This window comes from Phyllostomus hastatus, unplaced genomic scaffold (assembly GCF_019186645.2).
Source record: "Phyllostomus hastatus isolate PE091 unplaced genomic scaffold, TTU_PhHast_1.1 phas_contig_196, whole genome shotgun sequence".
NCBI classification, from domain to species: domain Eukaryota; kingdom Metazoa; phylum Chordata; class Mammalia; order Chiroptera; family Phyllostomidae; genus Phyllostomus; species Phyllostomus hastatus.
This window is the reverse complement of record NW_025333709.1, coordinates 31270664-31290539: the sequence shown is the minus strand read 5'-3', so window position 1 is coordinate 31290539 and position 19876 is coordinate 31270664. Positions and strand designations below refer to the sequence as shown.

The 19876-nt window shown below is 34.2% G+C and overlaps 1 protein-coding gene across 23 annotated transcripts in view; it reads right to left on the bottom strand.

Annotated features, from left to right (window-relative positions):
• The window catches only part of FIP1L1 (factor interacting with PAPOLA and CPSF1), a 73427-nt gene that overhangs the window by 21914 nt on the left and 31637 nt on the right, over positions 1-19876 (bottom strand). For all 23 annotated transcript variants that reach the window (XM_045833920.1, XM_045833921.1, XM_045833927.1 and 20 more), the window contains 2 exons: positions 10917-11010; positions 8731-8887 (listed from right to left, as the gene is read on the bottom strand). In XM_045833920.1, coding sequence (XP_045689876.1) covers positions 8731-8887; positions 10917-11010 — 251 coding nt within the window. The remainder of the gene's footprint in view (positions 1-8730; positions 8888-10916; positions 11011-19876) is intronic.

The following is a 19876-nucleotide window of genomic DNA, read 5'->3' as shown; positions in this document are numbered from 1 at the left end:
ATCCATCATCTTGGAAAAATCATTAGGCCTCCATAAGTCTACTTAAACATAAGTCTACTTAAGATCTATACTTAACAACAATTCTCATTTATCCTGTGGTTATCCTGCTGCTATCTAAGTTGCTAAACTGTAAGAATCCAGCAGACAATACAAGCCAGCAGAATTCCAGACACCTAACTAAATGGGAAAAGAAAGACAGAACGTGCTTAATGTTCCTATTAATATCCACTATTACCTGATTTCTATTTAAAACAGTAGAGTTTTTTGAGCACTACTGACCTTCACTATGTAACCTAGTTTTCACATTTAAACACCCATATTCTTAAGTGTATAAGATGAAGAATTATATCAAATTCAGCAACCCACTCTGTAATCCTAATAACTTTACCTGAATGAACACCAGCAGCATGTATCATTTCAGCTAATATACTCAGTACAGCTTACTAAAATATGAATTCATGCAAAGTAACTAAATTACTAGTTAGCCCTCTCAGTATCTCATCCTCAAAAACATTTAAATTATCAAACTTTCCGTAAAGCATAGTGACAAAGAGACATATAAGCAAATTGTTTAGTATACTGTGCTTTTAATTTAAATCTTACTACAATAGTATCATGGGGCAATTTAAGAAAAAACAATCAACTGGGAGGAATTAAGAACACAAAGAAAAATCATGCTATCTATTAATAGACACCTTTCCAATCAGTATCTATACATCAGAAAGTTGGCATGACAACTAGAAAGGGACCTTTTTGTGAGATCTCTATTCTACCTAAGATATTTCAATGTAAATCTTTATTGGTAAATGTTCACTGAAACTTAACTATAAAGTTGATTAAACACTATGCAATCAATTCTTTGACAATTATCTAATGTATTTTCAAAATGCATAATATGTTAGGCCAACTTACTTTTCATCTAAAAAATCTCTATTTAGCATTTGACTTATAAACCCAAGAGAAATCATATAAGGAAAGAAAAATTCATCTCAAAAATCCCTTTCTTCTCCCAACACTCCCACCTTCCTGGCCAACATATGTGCTGCCTAGACAGCAGACTTAAAGTACACAAGACAAGTACTTTTTTTCCTGCAGCCTTTATCTGTGAAATGAGGAGGGAAAAAAATGTTTATTTTCTTGGAAAGCCTTGTATAACAACAGTAGAAGTAAGATTTCTAGTACTGGCCAAAAGCTTTTGGATTAGTGGTTTTGAAAGTCATCACCCATCAGAAGAACCACCTGCAGAATTTGTTAAAATACAGGTTGCTGGATCCCTTCCCCTAGAAATTCTTATTTAGTGTCTGGAGTGGGCCCAGAGAATTTGCATTCTAACAAGACGATGATGTTGCTGATGAAAGACCATACTTTGGGAATCAATGGATTAGATTCTAAACTTCTCTTTTGCACTGTTGACACCTCAATATTCAATACAGACAAAATAAATTCTATTCTAAATTTGTTATGAAACAAAGTATGTGACACTGTGAAGTAAAATAGTACAGATGCATGACAGCCTATACTATCTGGCATCTTCAAAAGAAAGAGAGCAGGGAATGTAATTTTTCTACCATGTAACACATGCTGGTAAATGTAAAGTGTGAGGGTAGGGGGACCTGAAATCCTATATGGGAGACTAAAAGAACTGAAACAAAGAAACAGAAAGGCAGCGTTAACTGCAAAATATCATACTAAAAAGAATTTTTTAAATTCTCACAAAATTAAGAGGCTCCACATTCAACAACAAAATGAATAAAATTTATCAAAAATTCATTCTAAATGTATTTGATCATTATTTTGTATAACTAAGGCAAAAAAGAGTTAACGTGACAGGCAGCCTATGAGATGAATTCTAAGGATCCCTGAGCCTCCTGGTATTTATGCCTTTTTATACCCACGGTATTTATATCCTCCCCTTAAGTCCCGGCTAGATGTAATAACTTGTTTCTAACAAATGAAATAGAGCAAAAATGATGGGATGTTACTTCCAAGACTACATTTCAAGAAACAGTGACTTCCATCTTATTGGTGTCCTCTGTTGTCTTCTCAGAGTTCAAGCTTTCATGAAACAAGCTGCCATGCTGGAGAGAATCAGTCAAGCCTATGAGATGACCATCTCAAAGTCTGTAAGAGACCTTGAAGCAGAGGACCCAGCCAAACTGTCTCCACTTTCCTAACGCAAAAAAACTATTCAATAATAAATATATTGTTGTTTTAAGCCAATATATTCTGGAGTAATTTCTCATGCAGCCCTAGCTAACCAATACACATAAAAACTACCTGTCATTCCTCTATTAAGTTAACAACAACAACAACAACAACAAAAATGCATGCCAGAATTAATTATGTGATAGGTCCTCACTGGTAACTTCAAATTGCTAGTTCTTAGTTCTTACTGGTAGCTTCCAAATTTCAACATTATTATGTTACAAATAAATAAGCCTGATCACTTTCCTTAAGTCCCAATGATTTTTATGTCAAAGTCATCAAGCCCATACACATAGATTCTGCATAAAGAAAAGTCAAGACTTATGAAATTATTACATATCACCTTCCATTACATGCTTTTTTCTATGTAGCAGTATTCTTAAAATTATATACGCACACATATCACCTACCATTTACTCTTTAAGAAAAAAGAAAAATGGAATATAGAATGCTGTAAACTATTTTTTAATAATTAATATGAAATAACTATAAAATACAAAATAAAAAGGAAATAATTTTAAAGAAAAAATCTGTTAAAAGGTGCTACATTCACAAAACTTAGAGCAACCAAGTTACCAGAATACTTCTATACCTAATAGGTAAAAAAAAATGGTTTATGACAACTATAAATGGAATTAACTATTTTATTAATATTAGGATCTCTTAATTCTGCAGTTTATAAAATGATCGACAGGCTACAGAAATTAAAATTCTGTTAAACAAAAAGAAACAACTCTGATAGAAATTTCTATATTTTTACCCTCCCCCCCGCAAAATAAAACAAAACTGTAAAGAAACTGATCTCTGTATGCACATATATAATCACAAAATGACTGGAAGAATCACACCAACAAAAAGCAAATATTAAATTATAATTAAATTCTACAAAATGTAGCATCTATATTATTAAAAATATAACTATTATAAAGGGAGTGTCCATGGGCAAAAAAGACATTAAAAAATCAACATCCTAAAAATCACTATTCAAAAGACCTTTTAATTTCTATTAAACTTACATTTAATTTTTAATTGTGCCAAAACATACTACTTATTACAAATAATTAGCATTAGTTCCCATTCTGAGTGTATTAAAAACACAACAGACTGTTAAGTTTTTTTATCATAAAAGATGAGTATAATTCTCAAAAGCTTCAAGGAATTCTTTTGCATAGGTACTTCTATAAAACACATTTTTAGCAAACAGCATCTGTTAATAAGCAGATTTGCTGTGTTAAGATCATAAAGCTTCACTGAACTATAAAATGAGCATAATAAATGTTATACTCATGAAATAGTTTATCAATTAGAGGGACAAAATTGTATTTCCTCAAAGGTGCTAGTAACATTCATTCAATATAGGTCAACCTTCTGTCAAAGCAGCAGTTCTCAAAATGCTACTTGGAAATTCCTGAGGTACCTAAGGCCTTTCTAGAAATCTCCAAGGTCAAAACAAAACTACTTTCATAAAAATACTAAGATGTCATTTGCCATTTTCACCCTCATTCTCTTACAGGTCTATAATTAGGTTTCCCAGAGACTACGTAACATACAAAACAATTAGGACAATCTAGTTTTCCATTAAGCCACACAGTAATGAGATATTGAAAGTGTAGAACAATGCCACTCTTTGCACTAAATGTTTTTTGTTGTTCTGGAAAAATAGCTATTTTTAAAGAAAATATTTTCTTAATGTTAATATGTAATGGGTTTATTTCGAGTATTTTAGAAAATAAGTATATTAAACATAGTATTTTAATTTCTCAGTTAAGATCTAATACAAAAACATTGATGTAATATGCATAAATAAAAGCTCTTTGGGTCTGCAGTAATTTTTAAGAGTGTGAAGGAGTCTGTGACCAAAATGTTTGAAAGCCTCTGTGCTAGAATCAGACTACTAACTGAAAAATAATCTAAAACCATGGTAGGCCTTGGAGGAAATGCAGAAGACTCCAAATGTATGTTGCATTTCTCCCAAGCCCCATCTGTCATAGCTAACCCCAGTTCAAGGCATTTAAGGAATAAGTAAGGTTTTCAAGTTCATATAATTTGTAGTACTAGATGAGTGGTAAGACACTGACATACCTGACCATCTTTTAGGAAAAAATCTAATTCCTTCTAAAATACAGAAGCTTACATATTTTGAAGTCTAGATAAACAGCTAAGCCTTATATCCCATTTTAAGTGCTGAGATGACTTGTCTGTGGTCCAGACTAGTTGGGCTGCATCTCAGTAAAGCAGAGAGCCTTCTTCAATGTAGTAGAATTCTACTGCTGAGCTACATTTATTGTTCCCAAATCATACAGGACCACAGTCACATGAGCCTGAATACTGATTAATGTAACAAAAAATGAGTTAAGCTGAATATGCCCTCTGTCAGTAAACTCTATTATAAAAACATAAAAATAAAACATGATACTAAAATAAATGAACACATAAAACCCTAAATAAAATGTAACATAGGTTGAGCAATTTTAAAAAGTTTGTTTACAATCATTACAATAAGCCAGATGCCAACAAGTATTGAATGATTCCACTTACATGAGGTACCTAGAATAGGCAAATTCATAGACAGAAAGAATGGAAGCTAGCAGGGGTTGGGGTAAACAGGAAGGGGTTATTGTTCAGTAAGTACATAGTTTTTGATACAGATGATGAAAAAGTTTTAGGTACAGATCCTAGTGATGGCTACACAACATTGTGAATGTATTTAATGTCACTGAATTATACATTTACAAAATGGTTAAAATCATAAATGTTTTGTTATGTTTATTTTACCAAATAAAAAAATCAACTACTCTGTAACAGCAATCCTTCTAATTTTACAACTTTTATTCTAATAAGAATTTCAAAACTAGTTTATTCAGTGAACATCGATTTCTTAACACAAACCAGGCAAATACTAATACTGCAGTTAACTGATTTTTAAAAAAATCTGATTTCTGTTCTTTATAATCTCCGTAACTTCCCTACACATACACAGGCATGCACTTCTACTTCAAGAAGATGCTTAAAAAAAAAAAAAAGCTTTTAAGACATGTTATTGGCATAAATCACATAATCCAATATTAAAGCCTCCTCGACATAGGTAATGATTCACTTCAACATAGTTAATAAAATAGGCTTTGGAGCAAAGCTGCTTAGGTTAGAATTCTGGTTCTGCTACTTTTCTAGCTAATACCTAAACTCCTAGAGTCCCAGTTTCTGTATCTAAAATTATTTCTACTTCAAATGCTGTCAAGAATAAAACTGAGTTAATACAAGAAGTGTGCTCAGAACAGTGTCTTCAATAGTAAGCATTCAATAAGTATTAGCAACTATTTGTGCTATCACACAGTGAAAGAAACCACACTAACAATAGATCTTGTTCACTAGAAAATGAAGATAGAATTTCTGAAAATTAGGGAAGATCTTGAATAATTGGTATTTATTTTCAAGCTATGGTTAGTACAGCAACTAGGAACAAGATTAAATATTTTTCCATTTAAAAAATGCAAAAGTCTCAACATTTATTTAGGACCACAGGTGCCTTATATGTTTATTTTGCTCTCCAATACAAAACCTCCCCTACTTTCATACTAATCTATTATGGCCACAAATACTTAATTCTCTCTGCTACTAAGGTCTCATGTATGTTTGGAATGTGTGCTTCAGGCAGAGAGAAGGAAATATACTTATCCTCACCTATTAACGATCTGACAGTGAAGTATCTTGAATGGGCACTGTCTATCACACCTCACATTGCTAAGGAGGAACTACTTGTTTACACTGTGAGCCAACTGCAGAGTTGACTAAAAATTTTATCCTCCAAAACAGGGCATTTCTGAGTGAATAATAATTATTCAGGGACAAAAGGTATATAAAGTAGGACTGTTTTAGGCAAATCTGGATATATGGTCACCTTATTTATAAAAAAAATGGTAGCACCCCAAAATATGGGCTTAACATATCATTACTTATTTGTCCCATCATATGCAGAACTATAGTTTTAAAAATTTATGCATTTGAAAGCCAATGTTAACAGAGGCAAAATTAAAATATGTTTAAATTAATTCTCAAAGATTTTCTTCCTTTTACTCTTTCATAACAAAGCACAAAGAAAACCTAAGGCTTCTCCTAGAAAAATGGAGTTTACTTATTAAGGCAATACAAAAAACCCTCCTGAGCCAGCTTTCTTTCCTTAGCTGCTTAGGATTCTAAGGTGATATAAATAACAGCAAACTCAATAGAACATATTATAGTCACATGGTTCTTTGGTAAATGATAAGTTAAAATGTGGCTTTAATCAAGGCCTACATGCAGCTGGTATGTATCTATGCAGACATAGTGTTATTTGAGGCTAGTGCCCATTCTGATTGGTAAGTGCCTTGTGTGACTTTACCAGTTGGCAATCTGAAAATCCCCCTGTGTTACAGATATATAAATATGTTTCTAACTCAATTAGTTAACATATTTAGAGTATGTCAAGCATACACAAGACATCTGTGATTAGCACTGTGGGGAAACATACTCTCTCCAACAGCTCACAATCTAGTAAAAATGAGGAGTATTTCAGTTAGGCTCAATTTACAATATTTGGTTTTTAATATGAATTAGTATCTTCCCCCACCAGACTCCAACAGACACACCAATGTTAGGGTACTGCTTAAAGCAGCATTAAAATTCATCTGAATTTATATTCCTAAAATGCTGACAGGACAGCATGAGGTGCAATCCAAAAATAAGCATCAAAGGAAATTTGGACAGTTATTTAAAACATGGAAAGCATGTGCTTTAAATTAACATTAAATATATAGTTTATACAACAGAAAAATGTTACAGAATGCCATAGATAATGTATACATTATTAAAAGATTTGTTATCCTTAGAAATAGAGTTTATACAGCAAAATAAATGGGAGTAATTTTATCATTAAAAAAAAGCCCACTTCCTATCAGCAGTATCTTCTAGAGCTACTAAATATTGTTATACCAGTGAAGTATTTATTGTTTCATCATTACTACATGTTACCACTCTCTCACTTTAATAAACAGCTACTGTTGAACTATATAAAATGTTAGCCATCAAGGGATATACTATTTAGCTAGTAAACAAGAAAATTTTCTTAAATCACTTTTAGTTCCTACTAAAGTTTAAATAAGGTTACAAAGTAATCTAGCTTTAGAACTATTAACACATATACTGATTATCTTTTAGTCTCATTAAATCAAATATGTTCAAAATGAACTATTTCTACATTTTATCTTTTTCAGAGGACAAAGAAATCAATTATGAATCATTAAGTTTTCATTACTTTCCCTTATTTAGTTAATTCTCACCATATTAAAAACACAAGAATCTTGGGTCAAATTACAACTTCTGGTTTGTGTTTCAGGACAAAAAATTCTTGCTGGAACAAAAATTAACTGAACTTTAAAAATAACATTGCCTGGAATAAGTACCTCTAACCTACCCAGTTTTCTCTTCCACTATTTTTAAGACAACAAGATTTCCTGTTGCCAGAGTCATTTTTCATAATTTTTAAATCCTTTTGAAGGCAGAGGTGACAATGGAAGGAAATCAAAGGTGTTGTGGTGGTGAGGCCAAGAGTAACTGACATTTAGAGGCCAAGGATTACTAGAGGGAAGGACTAGCCAACCCTGTGTTTGCCTCTATACTCTGATCGTAACTGACACTAAACAAAAGACAGCACTCCTGTAAATATGGACTAAGTGGTCATGGCTCTTAAGTATAAATTGACATATGTTACAACCATAATGCATATTAAACATATAATTCTGATAAAGAATGATAATTTTTTTAATCACATACTATGGACATCCTCCCTAGAAAAAAAGTATTATCTCAATCAATCTTGTTAGTTTCATTAAAAATTGGTTAAGGGGGATGAAATTAAAATCTTTTGGGGATGAAATAAAGGCTACTGGATGAAAGGTTGAAAGTATGAAATTTGGGGATTATTTTTAATTTTTTTATATTGCCACTGATCTAATGTTTAATAAATAAATAATCAAAAGTGGCTACAAATATGACAGAAAATTTACCAGGTACCTGGCACCCAGAAGTAGTCTCCTAAAAGGAAACCAGTATACAAAGAAAGAAGATGACCAGACTGAGATTTTCATTTCAAAATTCTCTTCATAGGTGTAACTTTTTTTACCTACTCCAATTCTAAAAGTATTTTTAAAAGTTTTTTTCAAAACAAGTTTACATGATTTATAATCAATTAGCAACTTTAGTTTGGGGAATATGATCATATTTTTGGTTCTTAATTTTAGTATCTGTACATTCTTCCCTAGTTTAACATAATGTGTCTTTTCTATGTTGAAATAGCAAGACATACATTTATCTGTTAGTGTGAATCTATTGAAGACAACATAATTTTGTGTCTACTACTTTTATTGCAATGCAATCAGTAAAGATGTTATTTTTCAAATATATATATATTTTAATTGTTAAATTCAAAATAAAAGAAACATTCCTGGGTTATTATTTTTTTCAAAATCAAATATCTTTCGTACTATTTACCTGGTGGTGGAATCAGAGGCGGAGCAGTGCTGACTGTTGGAGGAGGTGGAAGAAATGGAGGAGGTGGAAGGTGAGTGGGAGGAGCTCCTGGAGGGAAAAATGGAGGCGGTTTGCTAAAATTGTTGTCTACTTCAGTAGCAGATCTTTCTGAAAGGACCTGAAATTAGAGCATAGTTCATTAAAAAGATGAATAAATGTTCTTATCTGTGATTAAACTCAGTAAATTAATTTCATTTCATCTAAGAATCAAAGTAAAAAGTTTTATTTAAATACACATATTTTGAGGAGGTGAAGAGTAATTTTCTGTGCGTGACGTGTATGTATATACACACAAATGTGATGAACTCACACACATATTTAAACCCTAGAAAAAAACAATGGAATCATTACAGAAGTTCTTAATAAGAAATAATTAAGTGATAAAAATATTCTAAACAAAATTAAATACTTTATAAATAAAATGTTCTAAGTATTTTCATTATTACCCAGCTCAAGTTAAAGTATTTAAATTAAAGCATGTAACCATTAGTGTCAGATACCAGCAATAGGAAATTAACATGGCAGCAGAACCAGAAATGTATTACAACGGGGCCTGTCATCACCAGGGTGCAAAGTAAGAGACCATAGAACATCACCAGGGTGCAAGAGGCAGCCAAATACATAGAAAACTTTTCTGTGTCACCCTTGTAACTTTAAGAACAAGGGTTTATATTTGAAAAGTAAAAGTGTTTACAAAATAGTGACCTGTGGTGAACAGGTAAGGGATAGGCACCAAATCTACAAAGGAATGGCACCTAGAAATTTGGATTTTTGACAAGTCTCCTGAGGGATTCTAATGTATAAACACATTTAGGAAACAGCAGAAACAGGCAACATAATATTGTATTTTGAGACTATACTTCTTAAATCCTTACTAGTTAAAGCACATCATTTAAACAATATAATCATTCTTCCTTGCATTAACTTTTCCTACATTTTTGTTCTGTAATTTTTATAAGGCATATGCTGATAAGCTATTTTTTAATGAAGGAAACAGACTTAAATTTAAAATATTATATATAGCATTTTGATGGTGGGGGAAGAAAAAACTAGCTTAATTTTAGAAATGATTTACTTTTAAAGATGCTAAAAAGAACAGTTTACATGATTTATTAAAAGTAATGAAAATCAAAACACTATGGACATTTTTAACTACTCACGAAAAGAAAGTAACTAACAAAATAGAAACAGACTCATAGATACAGAGAATAGACTGCCATCTGTCAGCGTGGAGGGGATTGAGGGTTGGGTAAAAAAGGTGAAGGGATTAAGAGAGAAAAAAACCCTCATAGACAGATAATAGGATGGAGATCACCAGAGGGAAAAGGGGTGGAGGGAGGCAGAAAGGGGCATAAGGGGGAATGTATGCTGATGGAAGGAGACCCGACTTGGGGTAATGAACACAAAACACAATATACAGATGATATATCATAGAATCATACATCTGAAACCTATATAAATTTATAATGGATATCATACCAATAAATTCAGTAGAAGAAAATGAAGTAGGTAATAAAAAGAAGTGTGGTCAAGTTAACAGCTGAAAGTTTCAGTTGCTAAAGTAATAGCTTGAATTACCTCAGTTACTAACAACTCATCCCCTTTCATCCTTACACTTGAAAACACAGGGATTACAAATTTGTTTTCCCCAAGAAAAGCCACATTAAATAAATTATGATATTATCAATATTATACAATAAAGCTATCATAAAGAGACTTTAAGTTATAGTTTTAAGAATATGAGAAAATGCAAATGATAATTTCAAAAAAAAAAAAGGATACACAAAAATATAACGGTATCCCAATCTTGCTTTGTGGCAAGTAAGAGATGTATCAAAATGCTTAGTGCTTATCTTTAGATAGCAGAATTATCAGTGGCTTTATTTTGTTCTTTAGACTTCCCCCATATTTTCCTTTTTGTTCAATGAAGCCATACATTATGTTTATAACAAGGAAAAAAATCTTACTAAAAAAGACTCAAAAGTTGTAAATTCTAAATTTTATTTACAGTAAAATGGTGACTGACTTCATATTTTAAACCTCTTTGTAGCACCTAACACAACACTATGAATATAAACTGAATAAATTACACTAAAATATGCATATATTTTTCAGCTAAAAAAATAATAATTTAAAAAATACTAAACCTGTATGTTGCTATTTTCATTTGCCCGTCGCCTTCCTTCAACTCGGCTGATAGTTATAGTCTGACCAATAACATCAATTGCCCCAGGCAGTCTCCTGTAACATAAAAATTAAACCAACTCACTTTCACTTAAATAGATATTTAAAAGAGAATGCAAATATCGGGAAAGAAATAAATCTAGAACCCTATGCAGTGTACTTTAAAATAAAAACCAGGCTATAATACACACTGAAAGAACTTGACTAAATTAATTAAGCGTCTCTATTTTGCATGGTCATAAAAACTACATTTTTAAATTAATAAGCTTGGGTCAACATACTCAAACGATGATTTTAAACTTAGATTTAAGTATTTTTATAGGTTTTCTTCTAAATTTACTACTTTTTAATACTATCCAACTGAATTTATCCTTGTGGAATTCAATCAGGTAGCAAATGCTAAACAAATGGAAATAATTATAACAGCACAGTTCTATTACAGAAGCTTTTAGAAATACCTCTAAAAGGCCTGAAAAGAAATAATACTCATTCTGACACACAGAGGATATTTTCCTTAGTGACTTATTCAGAGCATTAGAAAACATAAGAAAGGAACCAGTTTTACATTTCTGATAACTTGCCTTTAGACAGAAAAGTTCAAATTTTTAAATGCCTGCCACACCTTCAATTTTATTTACAATCCATTAAAGTATATGAGTAGATTGAAAATAGTCTACCGCAAAGTGCTGCAAGTTTAGCAGGAAAATCTAGTAAGTTAAATTTTTTAAAAATGTTAAAAGCCATTTAGTGTGGTTAAGAACTTGATAAAAAGTATATATGCTTAGTAAGACAGAAATGATTTGTAGGAATAGGCAATGAAAAATGGATGCAAATTACATGAATTTCTCTTCATCTATATTTCAGTTATGAACAATCCTGCCTTTAAAATTTTATAAAAAGGAAAACAACCAAAACACTATGTATCTGTCCAGTCACCAGATTACGTTCCTAAAATGACTAAAAACAGCGGGTACAATTTGCTGAAGGACTATATATTTTACCTAAACCTCACAATACTCCTTAATTTTGAAAAATTATTGTGTATTTGTTAAAAATTATAAAGCTAGGGCCCAGAGTGATGTCACTAACCTCTGTAACAATTAAATGAACAAACTAACTTTCAAATCTGAGTTTGATTCCAAAGCTTATAGATCCCTTCCCTTGACCAGGCTGCCTTCCAGCAAGATAACTGGTCTTGAGAAATGTAAGGTTTCTGGAAAATCAAGAATTGGTATAAGCTTGTCTCAAGTGAAGCTTGAGAAAGCCCCATAATTTTATGTACACAAAAACAAAACAGACAGCCCTGTTGAGTATATAATTGCACTTGAAATGGCTTCACCTACACAGTTAATTCCAACTTACCGTCTTGCCAATTTTAAGACTGTTCTCTATAATTTTAATACAATTTGAAAGTTCAAGCCTTTCCAATTTTATGCCTGGGCCATTGACTTCCAAGGGTTCTCTCTTGATCAAGAGTGACTTTACTTAAATTATACCCTTCAATATACCTGGGAAACCACCCTAGCATTAACATATTAGAAATATCCAAATACCTTTAACATAAATATTGCTCCGATTTCTTCCCCCAAACTTAAAATAATTATAAAGCTATGTCCACTATATACTTCCTATCAAAGTGCATGCCTTAGCCCTTTAAAAACTTTATAAGATTTCTGATATATGCACAAATCTCAGATTCTAACATCTTAACAGATAAAGGTATATATTCTGAGGCCAGGCTTCTCCTCCCCATTTATTACTACATAGACTTCATTCACTGTAAAAGTCTTCATTTCTACTATTTCCTTTTCCATTCTTTTCTGTTCTCAATTGCTGGGTTCTCCCCTCTTCATCTTTTTAAATTAAACCATAAAGAATAATTCTCAGAAATTTGTTTGGAATTGGAATTTGGACCGCAAATTCTCCAAACTGTTAAAAGCCGCAAAAATGAAATCTAGATATAATATTCTAATTTTTGTGCTTGGGAAATATTTCTCTAACCTTTTACCATGGATTTGAAAAACTGCAGCATATAGGAGTACTTATTTTAATTTTGCTTATCTTAAAAAAGGATCAGAGAAGTCTCATTATTTTTTCCAGCTTTAAATGGATTGTTTAATTACTAAAGATTCAAAATGGCATATACTACATTCTAAAAACATACAAATAAGAAATTAATCTTAAGAAACGTGTATCTCTAGAGCAGGGGTGTCAAACTCATTTTCACTGGGGGCCACATCAGCCTTGCGGTTGCCTTCAAAAGACTGAATATAATTTTAGGACTGTGTAAATGTAACTACTCCTTAACAGTTAAGTGAGAGCTCTGCGCTGTCACCAGATAGAAACAAGGTGCTGGGCCAGATACAACCAAGCGGAGGGCTGGATTCGACGCTCAGGCCTTGTGTTTGCCACCTGTGCTCTACAGGAAGTCCATAAATTTTTAATTCCTTATATTTCCATAAAAATAACAGTTCCTTGCCCAGGCATTTTTATAATACAAATTAATTTACCTTAATCATAAATGTGAAGGTTACCATTTTGTTTAGAAGTATTTTGACAGAAATATAAGTATATAGAAAGTAACGCAAAAGCACATAATTTTTAACATGGACGAGTACTTAAACAATTCAATGTTATTCTGATAACATTATGAAAAAAATATTAAACCATATTTATTCTACAAGTTTTTCATGTAACACTTTTTAGTTCATTAAATGAAAGATTTAGTAGAGCTTCACTATAACAATCTTCTATGACTTGGACTGCCACAGCACAAGTTTAACTGGGCTTACAAATTTGTTCACTAAGGCAGACAGCTAATACAGCTATCAAGATTCTTTTCCCTCTACTGGACTCGATCATATACAGTACAAAAAAAACCTGAAAGAGACAAACTAATCACAGTGATATCTACAGTTTTATTAATCTACAGCATAACATAGGCAGTGAATGATCACAAGAGCCTCTACCTTTCCTCCTGGCACAGATATATATAAAAACATTTCTAGTAATATAATTAAATTAAAATGTCATATTTTGATGATTCTGATGTTCCAGAAAGCATATGAGGGCTGCTTACAGAAGAGATACAAAAGAAATTTTTAAAGTGACGAAATCAGAGAGAAGGGAAGATGGACAAAAGATTAGTTAGCAATCTTTTGTCACAAGTTTCTGAGCTTATTTAACAGTAAAAATAAAGGATATTATTAATAACAAAAATCTTTAATGTGCATAAGACAAAAACAAAACATTATCTCTGAAAATGCTGTTCCTAATAATAATAATAATAGCTAGTATTTACTCAGCACCTATTATATGGCAGAAAAGTACTGTTCTGAGCACTCTATATATACAGGTGCTCCTTGACTAAGAATAGGGTTATGTCCTGATAAACCCATCATAACTTGAAAATATTGCTATCAGTAAGTCAAAATGTACATAAGACACCTAATGTACAAAACAACGTACCACAGCTTAGCCTTCCCTACCTTACATGTGTTCAGAACATCTACATTAGCCAACAGTTGGGCAAAATGATCTCTCTGCTGCTGCCTGGGATCATGAGAGTATCTTGCCACATATCACTAGCTCAAGAAAAGATCAAAGATCAAAATTCAAAGTATAGGTTCTATTAATTGCACATTGCTTTTTCACTACCATAAAGTCAAAAAATCAACAAGACAAATCATCATTAAGTGGGGGACCATCTATATTTACTTCTCATAATAACCCTAAGAGGTAGCAACTACTATTATTTCCATTTTATAGATGAAAGCAAATGGAAAAAATTTTCTCTTTTGAGACCACCTGAAGAGAAAATATGATGGAGTACAGTAGTTTTTAAACTTTTAGACCACAAAACACAGTTCCTGAAGAAATATTTAGTTTATAAGGCAATCTAGTACACACATATTATATAAAAAACTAAGTTTCATGAATAACACTTACACTTACTATAAAGAAAAGGTAACATTAAAATAAAATTTTATTAGTATTTAAATATAACATAAGCAAAAAACAAAATAAACAATACAAAACAATACAAGAAATATTTGGTGGCTGAAACCACCAAACCGATTTCACGCTCCACTAATGGACTGTAATTTTGTGCTTTGAAACACACTTGAGCAGGGACAAAGTCTCAATATTTCTACAGTAAAAGCAAAAGAGAATTTCAGGGCTGTTTCTCCAAATATTCCTCAACATTGGGTGAAGCATAACAATAATGCACAATTCAATCAAGGTAACTTAATCAAGGGAAGTAAAACAATACAGTCTGAGTATACAGCCCTCTTAATAACTGTCCGGCTTGATCTAAGAATTTACCTGTACCTCAAAGCAAGAGTCCTTAACTAGAATATCTGAGCTACAAAAGGATCAGGAGAGCCCTGAACCTAAATTTATGCATATGTAATCACGTTATTTTTGAGGCAAGAGTCCACAATTTGCAGCAAATTTTTTTAGCAGTTAGTTTCAAAGAAAGTTCAGAACCCTATTCTAAAAGAATTAATGACACATATCCTTGCAGAAATCTATTAATGCTGGTTTCTCACGTCAGAGCTTCTAATAAGAACTGGGTGCAGATGGTTCAAGGGTGTATTCTCCAGGAGTGGAAACCCTACAATGTAGCTATTTCATATTCTCACGTTAAAGACAGATATCTTTGGTATGAATGTCTAACTCAGGTCATACATCTACATAGATGGCTGTAATAATACTGCGTGAAATATGGGTATAACATTTTTAAGCTAATTAGGAAAAAGATGAACCTTGAGAGACATGTAGAACAGATTTAGCCACAGAGGATGGAAATGGAAGAAATTTGAGATAGAAGGAAGAATATAAGCAGAGAAAGGATGTGCAGAAAATATTATATGCAGAATTCCAACTCAGCAAATAGACTGCCAATCTGTTTACAACAGAAAAAGTTTAATCCATCTTTGATAGTAGTTACCAACAAAAAGACTTAAAAAAAGACAAAATATAAATTAAACGTGGGGATTCTAAGATGGATGCATAGGGGAAGAAATTACACTAACCTGATCCTGGCCCCAAACTGAATTTACAGCTAAAACATAGAGCAATCAACCTGAGTAACCAACTAAAGGCCAGCTGAACTGATATACTAAAACAAAACGAAGAATTTTCAGAAGAAGATGCATAAAGAAGGCACATAAAGGGCCAAGACACAAAAAGGACCAACTCCCACACCCAGGTGCAACAGAAACTGAGGGGATATCATGGCTGCAAAACTGGTTGCAAAACTCCCTCACACCAGGAGCCTGAGGTCTCAACCGCACACAGGGATCCCTAACCCAGAGCAACAGAGATGGGAAGAATAGCCCACATAGCACCTGGTGGTGAAAATTGGTGGGTGAATTCACTCTGCCTGGGAGACCCAGATGCAACCTTTTCAGGGACTAGCACTCCTATTGTTACAGCACCAGCCTGGGGAATGGACAGTCTGGGGAGCAGACTAACTGCTTGGTCTCTGACCGCTGGATAGCACACTCTACTGTACTCAGGACCTGTGGGGGTGGGGAGGGGTCTGCTGGCCACAGCCAGCAGTGACTTTTGGGGGCCCTCTTTTTCTGGAGAGGCTCTTGGCAGAGATCCATACAGTGACTAAATGGTGTGGCTTTGGAGAGAGGACCTGCACCCCCCAGCTGGAGCACATAGCCAGCTCCCCACCCCCCACCTGTAGAATCACTTGGCCACCCCAAACTGCTCAGTTCAGCCAAGCAGAAAATCAGAATGCTGCTTGCAACTTTCAGACTCTATCTCCAGAGTAGGTTTCTGTCCAGGAACTACTAGGGCTGAGCGTGTGGCTACATCTTAGAGGAGGAGGAAGGGAGAAGACCACTCCTATGTCCCCTTTGAGCTTAGCCTGCCCTACCCTTGGAAAAAGTACCCACCTCCTTCCTACAGGCTTGTGGGCATCAATCCCAATGGGAAACTTGTTTGGATCAGCCACGCCAAGTGCCCTGGATACCCCGCCTCACTCGGCTCAGTTCCGCAGAGGAAACAGACAGCAGCTCAGAGTGGGGACACTCAAAGGCTAATTCCCTCAGAGGTTATTGTCAGGGACTAGAATGAAGTGCTTAGCCCCTCCTGTGGGCTAGGCCGGCATAACCTCCAATGGGAAACTTTTGATACATCCCCCTGAGCCCCAGGCAGCTGCAGAGCACTCTGCTGGCTGTACCCATACTGAACCTGCAGCAGCCCCTCCAGGGAGAACTACAGTTGGAGACTCTGGCAGAGACTGAGTGCTTTGGCTCTGGAGTAGGGGAGGACTCTCTTTTCTACAGGGTGCCACCTACTTTGGTGCTGGGTGCCTGACTGTGTGATCCCCAAGCAGGGCACCCACTAAGCCCTGTCATCCTAACCCTGGTTGCCATGCCCTATGGAGCTCACAATCTGTGGAAGGGACTGTGGTCCGTGTCCAGCCTAGGCCCACCCTAGTCTTTTCTCACTAAGCTCTGGAGGAAGACCAGGCAACTTCAAAGGGAGATGGAGACAAGTCTCAGGGAGCCTCAGTCCATTTACACATCTGTCTCCAACTCTAAGCAGGACGAAGCCAAACCTTATACACAAACTGACCCCTCCCATGCACATCTAGGTCCAGTAGTGACAGACATAAACAGTAAACAGTGTAGTGGCTCCAGACAGGTAACTCATGACTGGTTATATACATCTGACATTATCCTGTAGCTGAACCCTACCCAAGAGGACCCAGAACCAACACAAGCAGTGACGGGCCTGAGGCCACACCAGACTTTGACCCAACTAGACAAACAGGTGGCACACCCAAAGGGAGATTTCAGCAGACACAAGAGCCTACAAGGGACAACTCCAACTCATGGGACAGTCCCAGAGCAGCATCTCATACAATAACTGAGGTTTACCCTTATACTTTTCTAGCCTGAAAGCCCAACAGCCTTCATGACTCAACTACAACAGGAGGTACACATAATCCCGCCCCCCCCGCCACATACACACAACCCACTTCTGGAGCACTAAGCTCAGGTGATCTAAAAGATTGTGCCACTTAGGTCAATGGAACACTTTTATCACAAAGTCTTCATAACAAGTTTGAGAGTCACAGCAGATCTACTTAATACAGAGACAAAATTGAGAGACAAAAAATGAAAGAACAAGAGAAATGCCCAGGAAGAAAATAAATGAAATGGAAACAATCAAAATACCAGATGCAGTTTAAAACAATGGTTATAAGGATATTCAAGGACCTAAGGAAAGGAATGGATGAACTCCGTGAGAACTTAAAGAGATAGTAAGAATTTAAAAAGACATAGAAACCATAAAGAAGAACCAGTCAGAAAGAATACAGTATATGAAATGAATACACTAAAGGAATAACAACAGGACAGAAGAAGCAGAAGATTGAAACAGCAATTTAGAGGACAAGATAACAGTAAGCACCCATGCAGAACATCAAAAAGAGAATTTTAAAAAATAAGAAAAGTTTAAGGGACATCTGGGACAACATTAAGATAACAACGTCCACATCATAGGGGTACCAGAGAAGAAGACAGTGAGCAAGGGATAAAGAATCTGTTTGAAGAAATAATGGCTGAAAACTTTCCTAACCAGGTTAAAAATAAAAAAAGTACTGAGACTTCCAATCAAGATTAATCCACAGAGACTCACACCAAGACACATCATAAACAAAATATCAAAGGTTAAAGACAAAGAGAATCTTAAGGGCAGGAACAGAGTTACCTAAAAAGGAGTTCCTATAAGGCTGTCAGAAATACGTTAGATATGAAGGGTTTGACATGAAGTATTCAGTGATGAAAAGCAAGGACCTGCAACAAGGACTACTCTATCTAGCAAGGCTCTCATTTAAAATTGAAGGTGAAATGAAGAGCTTCCCAGACAAAAAAATAAAAAGAATAAAGGAGTTTATTACCATCAAACCAGTATTTCAAGAAAGGGTAAAGAGACTGCTTTAAGAAAAAATAGAGAGGTACATAGGTATAAAGAATAAAATGGCAATAAATAACTATCAATCATAACTTTAAAAGTAAACAGACTGAATGTTTCAATCAAAAAACATAGTGTACCTGAAAGAATAAGAAAGCATGATCCATATATATGCTGTCTACAAGAGCATATATATGCCCACCTCAGAACAAAAGATCACACAGAATGAAAACTGAAGGGCTGGAAAAATATTCCACACAAAGAAAAAAGCTGGGGTACCAATACTTATATCTAACAAAATAGACTTCAAAACAAAGGCCATTAACAAGTGACAATGGTCATGACATAATACTAAAGGGATTGATCTAACAAAAGTATATAACCCTCATAAACATATATGTATCCAACATAAAAGCATCAAAATATATAAAGAAAATCTTGGTGGACATTAAGGGTGAGATTGACAGCAACACAGTCATAGCTGGGAATTTTTACCACTACACTGTCATCAATGGATACATATTCCAGACAAAAAACAAACAAACAAACAAAAAAAAAACAACAACAAAGCAACAGTGACCTTAAATGACACACTGAATGGGATGGATATGATTGATATTTAGAACATTTCATCCCAAAGCATTCTGCTCAAGTGCACATGCAAAATTCTCAAAGATGGACCAGATGTTAGGACACAAAATGAGTCTTAACAAAGTCAAAAAGATGAATCCTATCAGCATCTTCTCTGACCACAATGGTATAAAACCAGAAATCAACAACAACAAAAATTGACAAACATTCAAATATACAGAGGCTAAACAGTACTTTATTAAACAATTAATGAGTTAACAATGAGATAAAAAAATTAAAAATTACCTGTGAACAAATGGAGACGAACACACAACAACCCAAACTTTACGCAGAGTGAAAGCAGTGCCGCCTGAGAGGGAAGTTCATAGTACTACAATAGGCCTACCTC